The sequence below is a fragment of the Pollachius pollachius genome (assembly GCF_949987615.1).
Source record: "Pollachius pollachius genome assembly, chromosome: 5".
NCBI lineage: Eukaryota > Metazoa > Chordata > Actinopteri > Gadiformes > Gadidae > Pollachius > Pollachius pollachius.
The window spans coordinates 23,355,576-23,372,426 of record NC_136938.1 but is presented as its reverse complement, the minus strand read 5'-3'; the positions used below and the strand labels follow the sequence as shown (position 1 = coordinate 23,372,426).

Below are 16,851 nucleotides of genomic sequence, written 5' to 3'. Positions count from 1 at the left end.
CCGCTGCCTTGGAGGATCCCGGGGCTGTTATGGGGTCGTGTTATGGGTGGGACAGAGAGGGATGGAGAAAGGGAAAGCGAGGGCGAGAGAGGATCCCCGGGTAAAGCGGTCAGCGCTGTGATGTCATCGTCTCGTGTCGTGTCGTGTGAGAAGCTCGGCGGGGCTGACCCCGTTCAGGGAGTGCCACTCGCGTGGCCGCCACTACCGCCGCCACCGCCGCCAAACAAGCCCGCAAAGTGATGTCACAAAGGGGTCAGCTGGGTATCAGCGCAATCAACATCACCGGCCAATCAGCCAGTCAGCTGGCCTGACCGCTCTTGCCCTGTCCCGTTGCACTATGTGCCCTTCGCTCCTCCTCTCACTCATTCACTCTCTCAATCTCTCCCTCAAGCCATCTAGCCTTCTCTCCCAAGCTGTCTGGCCTAGCTCTATACATAGCAGCATCAGCATTAGAAATGGCCTCCTTTTTTGCTTCATTTCTACTGCCAGCTGTGGTCCTTGGAGTAACAACTCTTGAAACAATTTGCAATGTTGACGTGTTGATACAGGCAGTGGAATCACCCACAGACCTGGTCATGGTTAAAATTAACCAAATTATAGTTTTAATTCAATCCACTATTGTCTTAGACCAAAGGGGTTTTAATGTCATTCCGAAGACCATTACATAGTTCATTGTGTCTGCATCTGATTCAACACTCTTCCGGTGTGTGGGGTGATTTAGTGTCTATGTATGCTAGTCTGTGTCGGTCATCATATCAAGCACCAAAAGATGTCATCATCTCTTTAAATATACACACATTTGTAGTACTTGGAATAGGAGAGTGTATGTGTGCAGTGATGAGACTGTCCTACCATTTCAAATAGACAATCTGCAATTATAGGTTTCATTAATATTACCTTTCCATCCCTTGTTCTATCAACTGTTTTCACAGCCCTCCATAGTAGATTTAGTTATTTTCAAGTTTGTTCCAATTACCAAAGCTGCACCGTAGGTTTTAAATGTCCTTGGTTTGGTTCCATTATGCATCTTGAGCGTTATTAAACTAACAATGGTGTTGCAGTGTGGGTGAGGGTCTGCGGTGACATTTGCTTATTGTTTGAACATCAAAACCTCAGCGAGCAAACTGCTGTCTCTGATTGGCTGAAGCGTGGTGCCTGGTGACGTCCCTTCGGGCTACGGAGACCACAATGAGGCACATTAGCCGTGTCTGGTATTCACGCTTGAGATTAATCTCTACTTGTTCAACGGCGATTCTTTTCAGAATCAGGTAATATTCGTCTAACTGGGCTTTAAAAACCCTGGCTAAAAATACACTTAACACTTCATATCACACTCTGCAGGATCTGCCTAGGAGGACTTAATTTGCCTGCTAGTGGATATCCACTCGACTCACGAGAAACAGTCCATCATTCCTGACCTGCGCACATACTCAGGCACCCGGCACGTACCACTGTACCTCGTTCCAAAAGCAATTACATTTTTGTTGGTACCCCCCACTCCCCATGATAACCAACTCATATCAAAGCGTTCACATTGCTTCCCGAATTAAATCTATTTCGGATTGTTCACTGCCTCCAGCAGCGTTCTTAAAATCTGTGAAACCTCTTACATTAGCTTCAGGGTGTATTCACATTCATCGTCTGTACAATACCCTCACTATGTTTGTCTGTATAACATAATAGTACAGACATAAAGATAGACAGACAGGTGTAGGCGGGAGGACAGCGCAGAAACACCTGCAAACACAGACATGCTCACGCACGCACAAACACACCCACACGTGCTACATCTGCATGTCAATTGCTGCAGCCGAACTACTCTGACATTCATGAGCACTGATTGATTTTATGACCCCCGCTGGGGCGAGATGAAAGAGCGCTACAGCTCAGGCCTCTAAAGAAACCGTATTTATGAATAGGTTTCAATAACGCCCGTTGGTTGACATATAATAACTGCAACCGACAACACGCTGGCCAGCACATGGTGAAAGTCAGTGTTTGCATGGGGAGGTGGGGTGGGGAGGTGGGGGGTATTTGATTTTGGTGAGAAGATAATTTGACTCGAGCCTAGGATTTAAGGGGCTCGAGCGCTTGCCGTGAAAGGATTTTCGCCGCAGCGCTAGCTGTCAAATTGAACGCCGTTGCTGAGTCCCTCTTGGCGTAAAACGTATCGAGATCAATCTGTCATGAGGGTTACACACCAGATCCGTGAACAGCAACAGCCTTTGGGTTGGGTGAATGGGTAAAGGGGACAGTACCGCCCCCAACACACACACGCAAACAGATACACACACACACGCACACACACACGCACACACACCATTCTAACAATTCAGACATATGGAGATGGCACTGGCGCTAGGTCTGAAGGGCGGGGGAATTCATACATGGAGGATCTCCACCCACGCACCTTCTCACGTCCTACTGCATGTGCTAGACACGCGTGTGTGTGTTACATGTCACCCTAGCGATCCTCCCACTGCCCGCGACAGTCTCCAGTGTTTTATTTTCTGAGTGTTATACCCGCCAACCCCGGCATACAAAGATGCTCTTCAATGAGAGAGTGTGTCATTAACCGGGGATGTCTGAGTGAGTGCTGAGCTGTAGGACGAATGTGGAGGCAAAAAAAAATGAGAAAGACAAGAAAAATCAAAAAGAGCCCATTTACACAACCATTTATCTCTGCCTTGAGTAGCGCGCCACTCTGCCTGTCTCCGTGCGCCTCTGATATCAAAAGATTTTCTACTTGCACGCATGGCCCTATCATCCCCGCTTCCTGCCCACATGTTTGCCAGCCTGTCTGCAGATGACACCTGTGGCAGGCAGACAGTGAGAGGTACCAGTCGATATGTAATCACAGCCAGATAATAATAGTCCGGAGATTGGAAAAGGCAGGCAAATAAAAACCCATTTCTCTCTCGGCATATTAATAAGAGCCAAAGCTGTTTCTCAAAAAATGAATGCAATAGATTTGTGGAGTGGTGGAGGCGTCTCACACGTTACAAGTCGCCATAGACATCGACGGAAAAGGGCAAAGGAAATGGAGATTGCTTACGAGATACATATATGGCGTGTATGCTTTGGTTGCTGTGTTTCCAAGAGAGTTACAAATCCTAATGTCTCCACAAGTCTCACATCTCATTTGTTCTGCAGATAAGGTCTGAAGCCTTTCCCATACAAAAGAATTCTGCCTGGTATGAAATAGACTGACCAATCACAAGCGTTTATCTGTCATGAGGCAGGATAAATACGATGACAGTGTAAGGGAGCTTACATCGATGACCTATGTTCCCTAGGGAACTTAAAGGCCTAACTTACTGTAAGGGAGCGCTCTAGAGGCATTTTCAACAACAATCAGTATTAAACAAACTGGACGGTATATTTTCACTAAAAGAAGAACAGACGACTGCACTCTTGTTGTTTTTTGCCGCTGTGTCACCTGTTTCGTTGCTCTAATTGGTTGTAGGCCTATCCAATTGCGTCCAGAGGCATTTTGCTATGTGCCCGGTGGTGACGCCCTTTGGAGATCCAAAGTGAACGGAGAGGTTCCCGACTGATTTCCGTTCGCAATTCGCCCGCCGTGCCAGGATTACCCGTCGGCAAGCGTGAGCTAGATTCCTCCTAGCCCCAAACCTGCTGTTCCCTTATTGACCTGTATCTGAATAAAAAACTTAAATACAGCTATATCCCACAACCCAAACACACAGCAGGTCTGACCTCTGTCGGAGGTCATCCAGGCATCGCTGCAGGTGGACCTCGCCCGCGGTGACCAGGACATGCTCTCCGGTCTCCTGGATCAGGACCTCGGCGCAAGGGTCGGCCTGGTTCAGCAGGCGCATGCCCCCCACCAGCTTGGGCATCTCGCCTGGGGAGGACATGGCATTGGCTCCTTTTTTAGTCAATAGATAAACGCGCTGCTGCTTTGTGTACGGAGTTTACCAGCTGTCCTCGTCAACTCTCTCCCCCTCCCGGTATAATTTAAGACAAGAGATACGATTGCACATAATTAATCCCTGAAGGGAAATCCAGGGATTAATTAAGCAAAAAGAGCGCTGGAAATTATACAATAGCAGTAATAGAAGTATACAAAGACGAAGAATATACAAACTTCTGAGCCAACGTGAATACGCCTTTATTGCTCCACCTGAGGTTATGACCTTGTATAGACAAACAATATAATGAACTAGGATTCTATACTACTTGTATGCGTCTTTTGGCCCTTACCATGGCCACACCCTCAATAAACATCTACTCAACAGTTGTCTAGTCTGACATTCTGGACAAGCACCTAGACAGTGTTTGTCTAAAGGGGACCTTATTTTCCGCATTGCCTGACAGCTATTATTGTTGTTTGACGGAGGGAAACCACGAGTCAAACAGTTAGACCCCTGCAGTTAACTGCGCGAAAAGGTCAATACGCACAACAAAGACATCGGCAGTCGTGCCAAGAGCATAAAAACACACCAAGGAGGAAAAGGAAAAAAAAAGAAGATAAATACATCTATTCAGGTCAGTGGAAAAATATTGCAAAGCAAGACAAAAATGTCTGTAAATTGATGATCAATGTCTGCAGTCTTGAATGCTAATGTACTCAAAGGCTAAAGATGCTTTCCTAATGGCGAATTGCATACTGCCCTAAGCTCATTGTGCCAACACCACACCAGAGTGCCAGGGGATTGTGGTGTTGCATATGTAGCTAGCGCACTGGCTACTGGAATAGGCCTGGTGAGAGAATATTAGAGAGAGAGAGAGAGAGAGAGAGAGAGAGAGAAAGAGAGAAAGAAGGAGAAAGACGAAAAGCGCGTTGCCCCAGTCGACCCTGGTTAGGGGAGCTTCAAAGCTTAAATCTTTTAATACACATTGACTGGGTAGAGACTGTTATCTGCTGACAGCTGAAAAGCATAAAGACCACTTAAGGACTAAACCATGCATGTGTCTATGCATGTGTCTGTGTGTGTGTCTGTGTGTGTGTCTGTGTGTACGTGTGCAAGAAGGGTACTCCAGGGCACTTACTTGGGTGTTTAGGTTCGATGGCCACTCGTACGATGGGTGTGGCCTCAAAGTTGAGTGGTATGAAGGGGGGGCAGGCAGGTGAGGTGGAGATTGTGGCCGACTTCAGCACAAAGTCTTCCAGACCCCCAATACCTGAGAGAGAGAGAGAGAGAGAGAGCGAGAGAGAGAGAGAGCGAGAGAGAGAGAGAGAAGGTCATGGAGAGCAATTATACGTTGAGTATGTTGTTTTGCATTCAAAACCTGGCTAGGTTATTTCAATGAGCTAGTGCAGTGGATCAGGAATGAAGAGCGGACGCTCTGTTACATATAATGCATAATCAATGTGTCGGCAGGAAAAGATGCATGGGAAAATGTACAGAGAGTGTACATGATTGCAGAGGTTGTTCTTCGATAGACGACCATTAAAAGGTAATCGGAAGATCCCTCTTAGAATATTCAAGGGTCACTCCCAGATTAAAAAACATCCATTGACACAAAGGATGGAGACACAAAGGTCATGAAAATATAACAATGAAATGGAAACAATACATTAAAGAGTTGATACATTTGTTCATGTTAGTGTATGGACATGGCTGATGTCTTAAAATGTGTAATTGATCATCCACACAACCCTATACACCCTCTTCTGACATGTGTTTGACTGGACCCTTCCATTGTAGTAGTGGGTTACATGGTGCTCATGCGATAACCACGCTAGGATCTCTCCAGAAATCCACAACCTTATCAACACAAGCAATTGAAGTTGTACCCGTCATAAAAGAACATCACTGCAACGTGGATTCTTTTAAAGACAATATCGCCGCAAGCAGCGGCAGCGCAGCCGTTCTCTCCGAGATGGATAAGAGCAAAAGAGTGGGCCGCAATGGCGCTGGTTCATAAAAACCTAACATTTCCGACCCTTACGTGGTTAGAGTGAAGAAGAAGCTGTGGCACAGTTAAAGCCAGAGTGGTACCTTGTGGGCCGGATCTCCAACTATTTTTTAACCCAGGCCTTCTAAGTGTGTTCATGGCACCGTGCCTTCTAAGAGATGTGCTTTTACAACAGCACTTCCTTTCTGGGTCCATGATCTCTTCCTCTCTTCCTGTGCTCCTCGTACTCTTGGCTGCCGCTGGCAGAATAATGTGTTCCGACATTTAATCTGGACCGGGATTTCATTGCAGATGATTCCACTCAAAAGACGGTCGCTGGAGTGTGCTTTGGCTGCGTTGTATCTCGGCGCTACAAATTCACACTTTACCTCGCGTTATTGTCGTTATACATGGGATAATATTTTCTCAAGATATGAAAAGTTAATGCAGGGAGGAATTGGATCCTCACATTAACGGGTAATACTAAAACAATAAAAACATTAGGGTCTACCGTGAGGTTTCACTCGATGGGCTAAAAAGCTGGAAGAAAGCTGCTTTTTTAGGGCTCCACTTATTTACAATGCAATTAAATACTCTATTGGACCGTTCAATATAATTGTCCTCTATGAAGAGGGATGGGGATCGTTAATGTTCATTGCAATTGATACCATGTGAGATCGGTACTTTTCCATTATTTGGTGGAAAGGCAAGACGACAAACAACACAAATTGAACAGGTATTTAGTGTAATGTTCACATGTGAGTCTTTGACTGTTTGATTTTTGTTTTCGCACTTAAGTGTTGTTTAATGCTTATTAATTCTGAAGGAGTCATTTACAGTCTTGTACAAGTTATTTTAACCATTGTAAATGTAGTAGGCATACTTATTTCTTTACTGCCCCACAATAGTCATATCTCATTTAAAATTGATTTGAGTATTTGAGGAAATATTGGAGAAATATTAGTTTAATGGCATCGAATTCAAAGCTATACGAGGCTGCAAACTGTTAATGAAGGAACAACACATTTTGGGGCTAACGATTCGCAGTGTTGAGGTGTTAAGCATTGAACATGGGTTCCTCCCCTTTCTATAAAATAACTTGGGGCATAAACGGCATTTCACTTCCTTTTTATCATTGGCTTTACTGAAATCTAGCCACGCCTTTGACCGCTTTGCACGTTCAGCCATCGTATCAAGCAAGGATGACCACATGAGAAATTAAGCCAACAAGGGAGTGATCCAATTCAAATTCTTTGTTTAGTTGAACAGCGAATGGCAGGCCATTCACATGAATCAATAACTTTATTAGCATATAATTGATGTTCGTGCATCAATAATTTGATTTAATTACCATGACTTGTCTCTCAAGATATAACGTCAGGTTATAGGACCCGCTAGACTCAATAACTATCGATAAGACCAAACTATATTGATTTTTGGGATTTGAGAAATCTTGAATCCATATAGAACCGGGTCCATATATGTCAAGCAACATATGACTTTGTATACAAATCTATTACATCTGTTCCAGAATTACACAACGTACATTTTTACTGAGGATATTTCACAGCTCATGCAGTGGGCCAAACAAGGATAAGCAAGGCAGTGAAATTAAACTCCTTAGGGACCCTTCCTCTGCACCTGTGATAATGAAGGGGTCCACAGGGGTAAGGGGATGATGGGTAATGGAGTCTGGGTTGAGCTATGCTCACAAATCAGACTGGACTGGAGAGGAACCTGGGATCCAGTCCCAGGTTCCTCTCCAGTTCAGTCGCATTTCTGTGCAGTCTCCCCCCAGAAGTTCCGCTATAGCATTGTTGGACTGCTGAATCCCAGATTAGGATTAAGTAGTCTCCTTTTGTAATGACATCTGTCTCCCCAACACTGTACAGCGGGTGAATTGAAAGAACCAGATCCCTCTTTTTATGAATGAAGAGGATAATATGGGATAATAGGACAGAACTCAGAGGGGGGGGAGACAAGAGGAGGAGGACAGGGAGGAAGGGAGGGGGGGGGAGGAATGGAGAATAAAACATTAATAGCTAAAGGCATAGTTGGCATCTTGGGCTCAGAAGGGGATTTCATAAAATCTTTCCATAAAATCGTAATTTTATCATCATGTCTTTTTGGAGGAAGCCAGGAAAACGAATAATTACCATTACTGTATTATAATAGGCGAATATTTCTAAATAACTAAAATAAGCAAAGAATTTTGCCAGTAATCTATTCAGCAGTTCGGTATTCAGTCATTTAGGTGACACTTTATCTCAAAGTGAATACAGACAGACACAAGTCGTTTAAAAGCAGGCAGGGGTTAGAAAGGGATTTCAGAAACATGTCATTAAAGAGCAGATAGGGATTAGACATTTTGCCTGTTGGCTAGGAGTTCAACACACTTTCAGCCACTACAAACTAGCATGCAATCTGGCAATAATAATCTGGACTGGGACTTGCAGGGACAACGGCAGCTCACAGGTCTATCAGGAATAATTAAATAACTGTCGCAATGAAGAGAAGGGAAGTGCTCGAGTGTAACAGCAGTTATGTTGCTGTGTGTGTGTGTGTGTGTGTGTTAGTGTGTGTGTGTGTGTGTTATTGTGTGTGTGTGTTAGTGTGTGTGTGTGTGTTTGTGCATGATGTGTGTGTTTGTGTGTGTATCCATGGTGTCTGTGTGCATGGTGTGTGTGTGTGTGTGTGTGTGTGCGTGCATGCATATGTGCGTCAGCGTCTGAGTGTGTGTTCTTGCATTGCCTATTCAAGATACACATCCACACAGACACATGGACAGAGCTGGGGAACAGAGTCTCGAGGACAAAGGAAAGAAAAGAAAGCCCCCATCCCACTGACACACACCCTCCTCCTCCTCCTCATCACCCACATCTACACTCGGTCTCACTCTTGACAGTTCTGTTTTTCCCTGAGCCAACTGGATATTATACATATGAGATGTTACGCATCGTATCTGTGTCTTACGCCTTCTCATGAGGAACAGCCTCCTCTCATTCATCCACACGGTTGAGTATCCAAGTCAGGCTCTGATTAATGTTAACACAGCTGGGCTGAATTACAGCAGGGCACAAGTCCAGAGCCTAGAGTCCAACATGCGCGCACACACACACACATACAAGCACACACTATCAAAAATAAAAGGTTACCTGTTCTCTCCTACCCTTTCTTCCTTTTCTGCAACATTCCCTACTGCACTCCCTCTATCCATCTCCATCTCATTTTCCATCTCCCCGCTCACTTCTTCCTGTCTCTCTCACCCCCTCCCCGCCCAGTCCATTTCCTCTATCCCTAGTTTCCCATCCTGCTCTCAAGCGAGCTGAATCTAGGGGGAATCCCCCTCCTTTAGGGGCCCTTTGAGAGACATGGCTTCCCCAGAGACCGGGACCCAGAGCAAACCAGGACTTCAGCACCGACAGTTGAGATGACAGATGTCCGTTGATATTGGAAACTCGACTAGCCGGTTATTGACAATTATCTTCAAACGGCAGTTTGACCATAACGTTGCCATGAGAGCGGGGCGGCAAATTTGGAGAGGGCCACTGTTTCCATCCTGCTCTCATGCAGGCACGTACAAAAGTGTAGAGAACACACACACACACGCGTATACACACACACACGCACACACGCACACGCACACACACACACACACACACACACACACACACACACACACACACACACACACACACACACAGCTGAGTGGCTGGCAGAGCGGAGGGGATCCAGGACATTTGCGGGCTGGCTCCTATGTAATCCGACCCGGTAATTACTCCTAGGTGACTCGATCCCAGAAGGCCTTCCAAGCCAACAAAGAACAATAAAACTCAAAGTAGAAATCAAGGGAAAATGAACCCAGCGAGACCCTGGCCAGCCAAGCAACTGCCACTGCTGACACGCAACGGGGGCCTTATGCTGGAGGGGCCGGGAGGGTATAGGGGGCCTAATGTCAGAGGGGCCGGGGGGGGTGGTATATGGGCCCTATAGCGCTGGGGAGCAATACTCTCAACACTTAACGGCATTACGTCCTTTCAGTGGATTACATAACACTGCAGACACAGTGTGGCGTGCGTGTGTATACAGACACACACAGGCACACACATGCACACATATGCATGCACATACACACACAGAAAAATAAACCCATTGCCCCTCAAGCTATTAAAACATAAGTAGAGCAGGCAATATTAACTCCCAAAGTGACCGCTAACTAACCAGCATTACTGCATAACTTCTCATAACCTTAGCCCAGTGTTGCGTAGAAATACTTCGATACTATAACGCAGAATGATATGTGTTCAGTTTCATTTGAGTGGGCCATGGTTTAACCCTGAACCTGAACAGAACCGTATGATTATTGACAACATACACACACACACACACACACACACACACACACACACACACAAACACACACACACATGCACACAGATGATTGAACTCGGGTTGCGTAGCAAGGCTCAGGATGACTCAAGCCTGGAGACATTTCCTCTGACCACAAGCAGTTTGCTGCTGGTCTGGTTGAAGAAAGACATGTTGTTAACCCCATCCTACCTCTCTGCTCAGCTGCAGAAAGGGAGGGATACCACTGGACCCAGTCGGGCTCTCCTTTTCTATTTTGAACCGCTACAGATGCGGTTTGAGGTGGACAGGTTCATGCATGACAAAAACCACAAACAGGGGTCCACTGTGAGCCCCATGCAATGTGCACCACAGAAATAGATCAAGAGATTGTTGGTGGGGGGAAAGGGAAAAAACTAACCACACAACCTATAAAGAAAGTAAACAGCAAGTAGAATGTTGTTGAGAAATAGCTGATCTTCCAGTGACAGCCTATGGGTTAACCTCCAACAGAAGGGTCGGGGCCGACAGCCGGCAGAGCTACTGCTGGGCTCAGGTGTTCAGGAACCTTGCCATGGAAAGAGAGGGGTTGATTTATAAACCGGCAAGCGATGGGGAAACCAAGAGGTGAAGAGGTGGAAATGCTCGTACGCATGTTGTGTTCGCGCAGGATCGCAGCCACCAGAAGAAACCGTTTAGACATGGGATGGGAATAGCCAGTTGTAGACACAAACTGGAAAAGACGCTTTGTTGCTCAGCCATTATTATGATGAAGGGGTGCAATGTGTAAAGTTATTTTAGTCCAAATCTTTACTTTTCTGCCAAACCACATTTTTCTGGTATATATAAGAGAAATTTGGTTATGAAAGGTAGAATTTGATTCATATTTTTTTTCAAATAAAGAAATAGCATGAGAGAGGCTGGAGTACAGAGTGTTTTAGTTATTTTCCAACATCCATGGCGTGAATTAATCCCAAAAAAAGAAAAATAACAACCAGCAGAACCAACTGTCATAGTTTAAAAAAATGAAAGGAGACAGACTTGTTGACCTCCTAATGTTGGCCTTAGTCGTGTGAGTGCTTAGTAACTGATGGATGCACTGCAAAAGGCATTGCACTCCATTTCCGTCATGTCTGACATTGCCTCTGCTGTAACCAATTCCCTCTGGGGAGGGGGATGTGATTTCCCCTAACCAATCACTAGACACCAACGTATCCGCCTAATCTCACGTCATTCTAAGTCGACACTGATGCGCAGCCATACCAACATTGGTTTTGCAGGGGTTTTAAAAGTGGAAAACAAACTAGGATGTCTGGCGATTTTAATCTATTTACAACAGTGTTGATAGCGTATATATTCGATAGTAGTCACCATTGTGCTTATTACTACTCCTAGGTTCTTGGGCAAAGTTTGACCACGCTTGACAACAGCTTGTCAGCGGTGTTATTCCCGCCTGTGGTGCTGATTGGTCAATTGTTAGTCCCCCCCGTGGCGCTCATTGGATAATCGCCATTTCACCCGAGAAACAGCTGTTTCATGTCAGCACACAGACCATAATAATCTCAGTGGAGTGGGCGGAATTAAAGGTCTGGACCCAGGCAAACATCGCAAGGTTAGAAGGATGACATTCTGAAGGGTTCCATTTCTTTGACATAGTTTGGTCTAATGCTGATGATAAGATCAGAGCAGAGGAGAAATGCAAAATGGGAAAGACTCAAGCTTTCTCCTTTACACATATAGAGGAACAGGATGGCACTTCTACTACAGGGGCCAGGCTAATTCAGATTAAATGTCGAGCTAGCCATGTCAATCTCAGCCTCTCACAAAAGACACTATCGTTTAATGTGATGTTTATTCCTGCAGAGTTGTGAGAGCGGAGGAAAGGAAGCGGAATCTACGCCTAATGCAATGATGCCAGCCAGGAAGTGGACCTGTCGTTCAGGATGTCACCGAGCCAAACATATGGTGTGAATACAGCCCTACGTTTCTGTCATCTCCCAAAAGAAATAAACTACAAAAAAAGAAAAAAAGGTAAAGATGACAATAAATCATTTTGCCATATGAACAGGGGAAAGTTGGGCATATTGAAAAGTAATAAAATAAATTTGATGTGGGGCTGGAAGCTGTTAGATGGGCCGTGCAGATCGTGTTGTATTAAGTACACGGACAGATCGTCGGAAATCTCCCCCCCCGACTCCCACCCCCTTTTTTCACTCTATATGGAATTTCCCCCTGCCCTGGAAAGTCCCGGTTCAGCTTCAGAGGGCTCTGCATCTGTGTGTGTGTGTGTGTGTGTGTGTGTGTGTGTGTGTGTGTGTGTGTGTGTGTGTGTGTGTGTGTATGGGTGCATGTGCGAGTGCATGTGAGTAACCTAGTTGTGAACATCTTGTGGATGCATTGCCAGTAGAGAGAGAGTCCTACCGCTGGCCAAGTAACACACACTGATTATTATATTACTGCTTTTTCCCCCTTCGGTTATGGGTGTGTGTGTGAGCACGCATGTGTGTGTCCATCTGCGTGCGTGTGTGTGTGTGCTTGTGTCTGTTGTTGGAGAGAGAAGAGGAGAGGAGGAGGGTTTGGCCAGCTCTCTAAAGCGGAAGAGGTTAGGCACTTAAAGAACAAGAAACATTGACGCATCAAGACATACAGACAGCTGGTTGGACAAAGAAGACAGGGTATATGTGACCAGTCTACAGTGATTGGGTGAACACTAGAGCTGAAATGGGACAGAATTTGTCCCCTCAGACAGTAAGATCCCAAGAGGCTAAATGCAGTTAATGAAAAAATCTTGTAATGCGAGGAAGAGGGGCAGAAATAAAAATATATCGGAAATTGAAAACATGCAAATGTTGAATTTTCACAAGTAAAAACCAAAGAAATCAAATCAAAAAGGAAACCACGGGAATGCTTGGATGGTATTGAAGTCTAGTTGTATACTAAACTTGAATAGTGGCAACTATTGAAACTCCAAACTCACTAAATGGTTACTGTCAACTCAGGACCAAAGTGAAAAAAATAAATAGGTGAAGTAGTGTGTGAGAGTATGTGTGTGTGTGAGCATGTGTTCTATCTCCTCTCCCAGCTCGTTTCAACAGGCTCCCTATGACTCCATGACAGAATCACTAGCTGTCCCAACGACTTCTGATGACTCAACACAGACACACTGAGGGGTGTGTGTGCGTGTGTGTGTATGTGTGCGTATTTGTGTGTGGGTGTTCAAAGGTGGGTGGGATAAAACCCACCGGCGAATATGATGCAAGTCGGGGCAAAGGCCTAAATTGTCCTTCCCTTTCTTTATACACGATGGCGGTGTGTGTGTGTGTGTGTGTGTGTGTGTGTGTGTGTGTGTGTGTGTGTGTGTGTGTGTGTGTGTGTGTGTGTGTGTGTGTGTGTGTGTGTGTGTGTGTGTGTGTGTGTGTGTGTGTGTGTGTGTGTGTGTGTGTGTGTGTGTGTGTGTGTGAGCCAAGGCTTGAGATGCTGACTCCTAATGGGCCCCAGACCGCACAGGTGAAACCGACTGAAATCAGCCCGTAGCCGGAGGCGCCCCGTATGGAGTGAGCCGGGCTGAATCACCGCCTGCCTCCCTCAGGGCAACCTCTGGGATCACACGGTAAACAAGGCCGGCGCGGCCGCCATCGTGAACAGTAACGACTCACAGGAAGAACCAAAACAAACACTCAGAAAATGGTCGAGAGCCGGAGGAGAAGGGTGATAAGAGGCATGCATGCACACACACATATTCACATCTCAAACATGAATTGCATGTCAGATGAGATGGTCTACCTGTGGTGGGCATTTGCCCTAAGGATGGAGAGCTTCAAGCAAGTGTGTTGCGCTCGCGCATGTGTGTGTGTGTGTGTGTGTGTGTGTGTGTGTGTTGCTGTGTGTGTGTGTGTGCGTTAGGTTGCTGCTGTGTGTGTTGCTATGGGTCTTGCTGTGTGTGTGTGTGTGTGTGTGTGTGTGTGTGTGTAAATATTCCTCAGGTAGTCTAGCGTCTTATTTGAAATGCAGGAAATGAAAAAACAGGGAAGAGGAAAAGATAGGGTGGAAGAGTGAGTGATTGAGTAAAAAAATATTAAATTGAGAGAGCAAGCACGCAAGTGAGTATGTGACTGAGTAAGTATGAAGTGAGAATCTTGACCTGATCTTTCCAGCTTGTTCTGAGCCAACCGTAAGCTTTCAATTAAGCTCTTTGTAGGATTTCAAAGCCCACTACCCATCACACACACTTGCATTACCTCCACCACAACACATCTCACTGCCTGGGCTACACTTTTGAGCATTTTATAAAAGTGTTTAACAACACCCTTGTCCTTTACACTGTAATTCAAAATGTAATCTCCATGGTCCCCAATACACCTGCCCAGCATGTTTTCAAGGGAGGATGGAGTGCTTGGCTCAACGACAATAGTTGATCACAAAAAACAACGATTTGCGTCAAGTCAGGTCACTGTTTAATAGTGGCCTGGTGGGCACTTGCCCATGTAAGTACCAATTTTCCTTTTTGTGTGCTGTGCGTACGGTTTACTGTGTATGGGATTTGTTTTGGAGGTATGTGTGCGAGCCTCATAACCATTATGGAAATGTGATATTGGCTTTGAGTTGCATTTTCTTTACAACTGTATTTGCAAGGCGTAGGTGAGACTCAGTACTGCTGCGGCTATAACAAAGACAAATGAAAAGAAATACACGGTTAAAAAATGGGAGTCGATTGCCAGAGGATATGCGTCTTGTGCCCCATTCATGCACGTACACAATTGGAGACCATTTAGTCCTGCCGGAGGTGATTGCTTATTCTAAAACAAGCAAACATGCAAGTGTGTGTAAAGACATCGACTCTCTCTCTCTCTCTCTCTCTCTCTCTCTCTCTCTCTCTCTCTCTCTCTCTCTCTCTCTCTCTCTCTCTCTCTCTCTCTCTCTCTCTCTCTCTCTCTCTCTCAGTAGTGAGGGATGGAGTATTTTGGCTGGCTCCTTTGGCAGTTACTCCACCGGCGGGTGGACCTTGAGAGTGTGAGAGCCCCTAATGAAAGTTTAATCAAAATCAAACCAAGCCAGACCTGCACTCAAGCGAATATTTAGGCCAGCCACACTGGGGGCGGTGGGGAGACGGGTGTCTGGCTTTCGTCGTCGTCTCTCTTCACCTCCGCAACTTCAGTCGTCTCTCCCCCGAGCGCGAGGCGTGGTGGGCGTCCACCAGGTTTATTATTATTCTGTTAATAATTGAACATATTATTTATTCTGTTCCATACATAATCAAACCACATTCAGCCCCCTCATCTAGCAGATAGCACCCAAAATGTCTCTCATTATGTGATAGATGTAATAAATAAATGAGTACATGTAAATGATGGGTACAATGCAGATCAATGTAACTGATTTACACTGTCTATATCAACTGGGGCTTAAGGATCACCTGCAGATGAAAGTTTTCTGTCTGTGGTTTATTGTTTAAATCAAACCAAATGTGTATTATTTTTCATTTTAGAAATTACAAAACCTTGAACACTTTGAACTTCGTTCTTCACTCCATTTCACAAACAATTAGTTTCAAACACTGCGGGATACAATACAAAACAACTTTGATGAATATGGCTTTTGTTCAAGGATTCACACAAAAATGAGGCTCGAATCAGTTATGGCAGTGGAGTAAAGACAAAACAAGATACCAAACAGCTTTACACCCTCACCAAGACCACTCGAGCAAGAAAGCACCAATGGTGGCAGCATTTGCGACAGCCACTACCATCACACAAACAACCATAACACACCTCGCTCCACACAGTGATCACCCAGGGTACGAGTATACAGCAGTGCTGTATATAGCCACTTTTCTGTCTGTTTCTCTGTTAGGCTGGCACTCACAGAGGGCTCTGTGTGCCAAATTGCTCCATTCACCTCTTTGCTTTTGGCCAAGAGATTTCTGCAGGACAGCGGGACTTGTTGCCAGCACTCACACAAATGCACACGCACATACTTGCACGCACACACAATACTATTGTGGAATCGTACTATGAATTTAAAGTATGTATATATCATCAGGGATTTTGATGATTAGATATTAACATATTGGGTTGTTGTAGATTTTGTCACTAGCTATTACTCATGATTTCTTACAATAACAAACCTAACCAACCTATATATTGATATGATCAAATGGAGATGCATACCATTGTTCAGAACATAGAGAGAAACCCACAGACACTTATAAATATACAATTTTACATTGTGTAACCAATTGACGCCTGGGCCACATGACAATGCTACTATTGTACTACCTAGCGAGTAAGAATTTAAAGTTCAAGCTCACAACCATCTGCCTTGCCTTACTCTCTATTCTCATGCACTATAAGACAGATGTGCGTTCACACTCATAAAACATCTCAATGGGTTGTGTGTAAAAGTTGTAAAATGGCTCACTGCTATTGATATCAGAAAAAAATAACTTATTTGGTAGCAGGCTTCATTGTGTCAGCACTGGTGAGCTTTCTTTGGGTTTTGTACTTAAACACACACTGTTTTGTGCGCGTATACCTGTGCCGTTTGGAAGGGCCCCTCAAGTTATTTGTGCTATTTGTCAAAACACACTTAGGCCTCAAGGATGTTCAGCAAAGCTCTGCTTGCGTCAAGCAACACAAGATGCCC

At 45.1% G+C, this 16,851-nt stretch overlaps 1 protein-coding gene across 2 annotated transcripts in view; it reads right to left on the bottom strand.

The window, feature by feature from the left end:
- Positions 1–16,851, bottom strand: part of efl1 (elongation factor like GTPase 1) — a 69,456-nt gene that overhangs the window by 18,453 nt on the left and 34,152 nt on the right. For both annotated transcript variants that reach the window (XM_079736241.1, XM_079736242.1), the window contains exons 16-17: positions 5,014–5,145; positions 3,718–3,865 (exon numbers count right to left, since the gene is read on the bottom strand). In XM_079736241.1, coding sequence (XP_079592367.1) covers positions 3,718–3,865; positions 5,014–5,145 — 280 coding nt within the window. The remainder of the gene's footprint in view (positions 1–3,717; positions 3,866–5,013; positions 5,146–16,851) is intronic.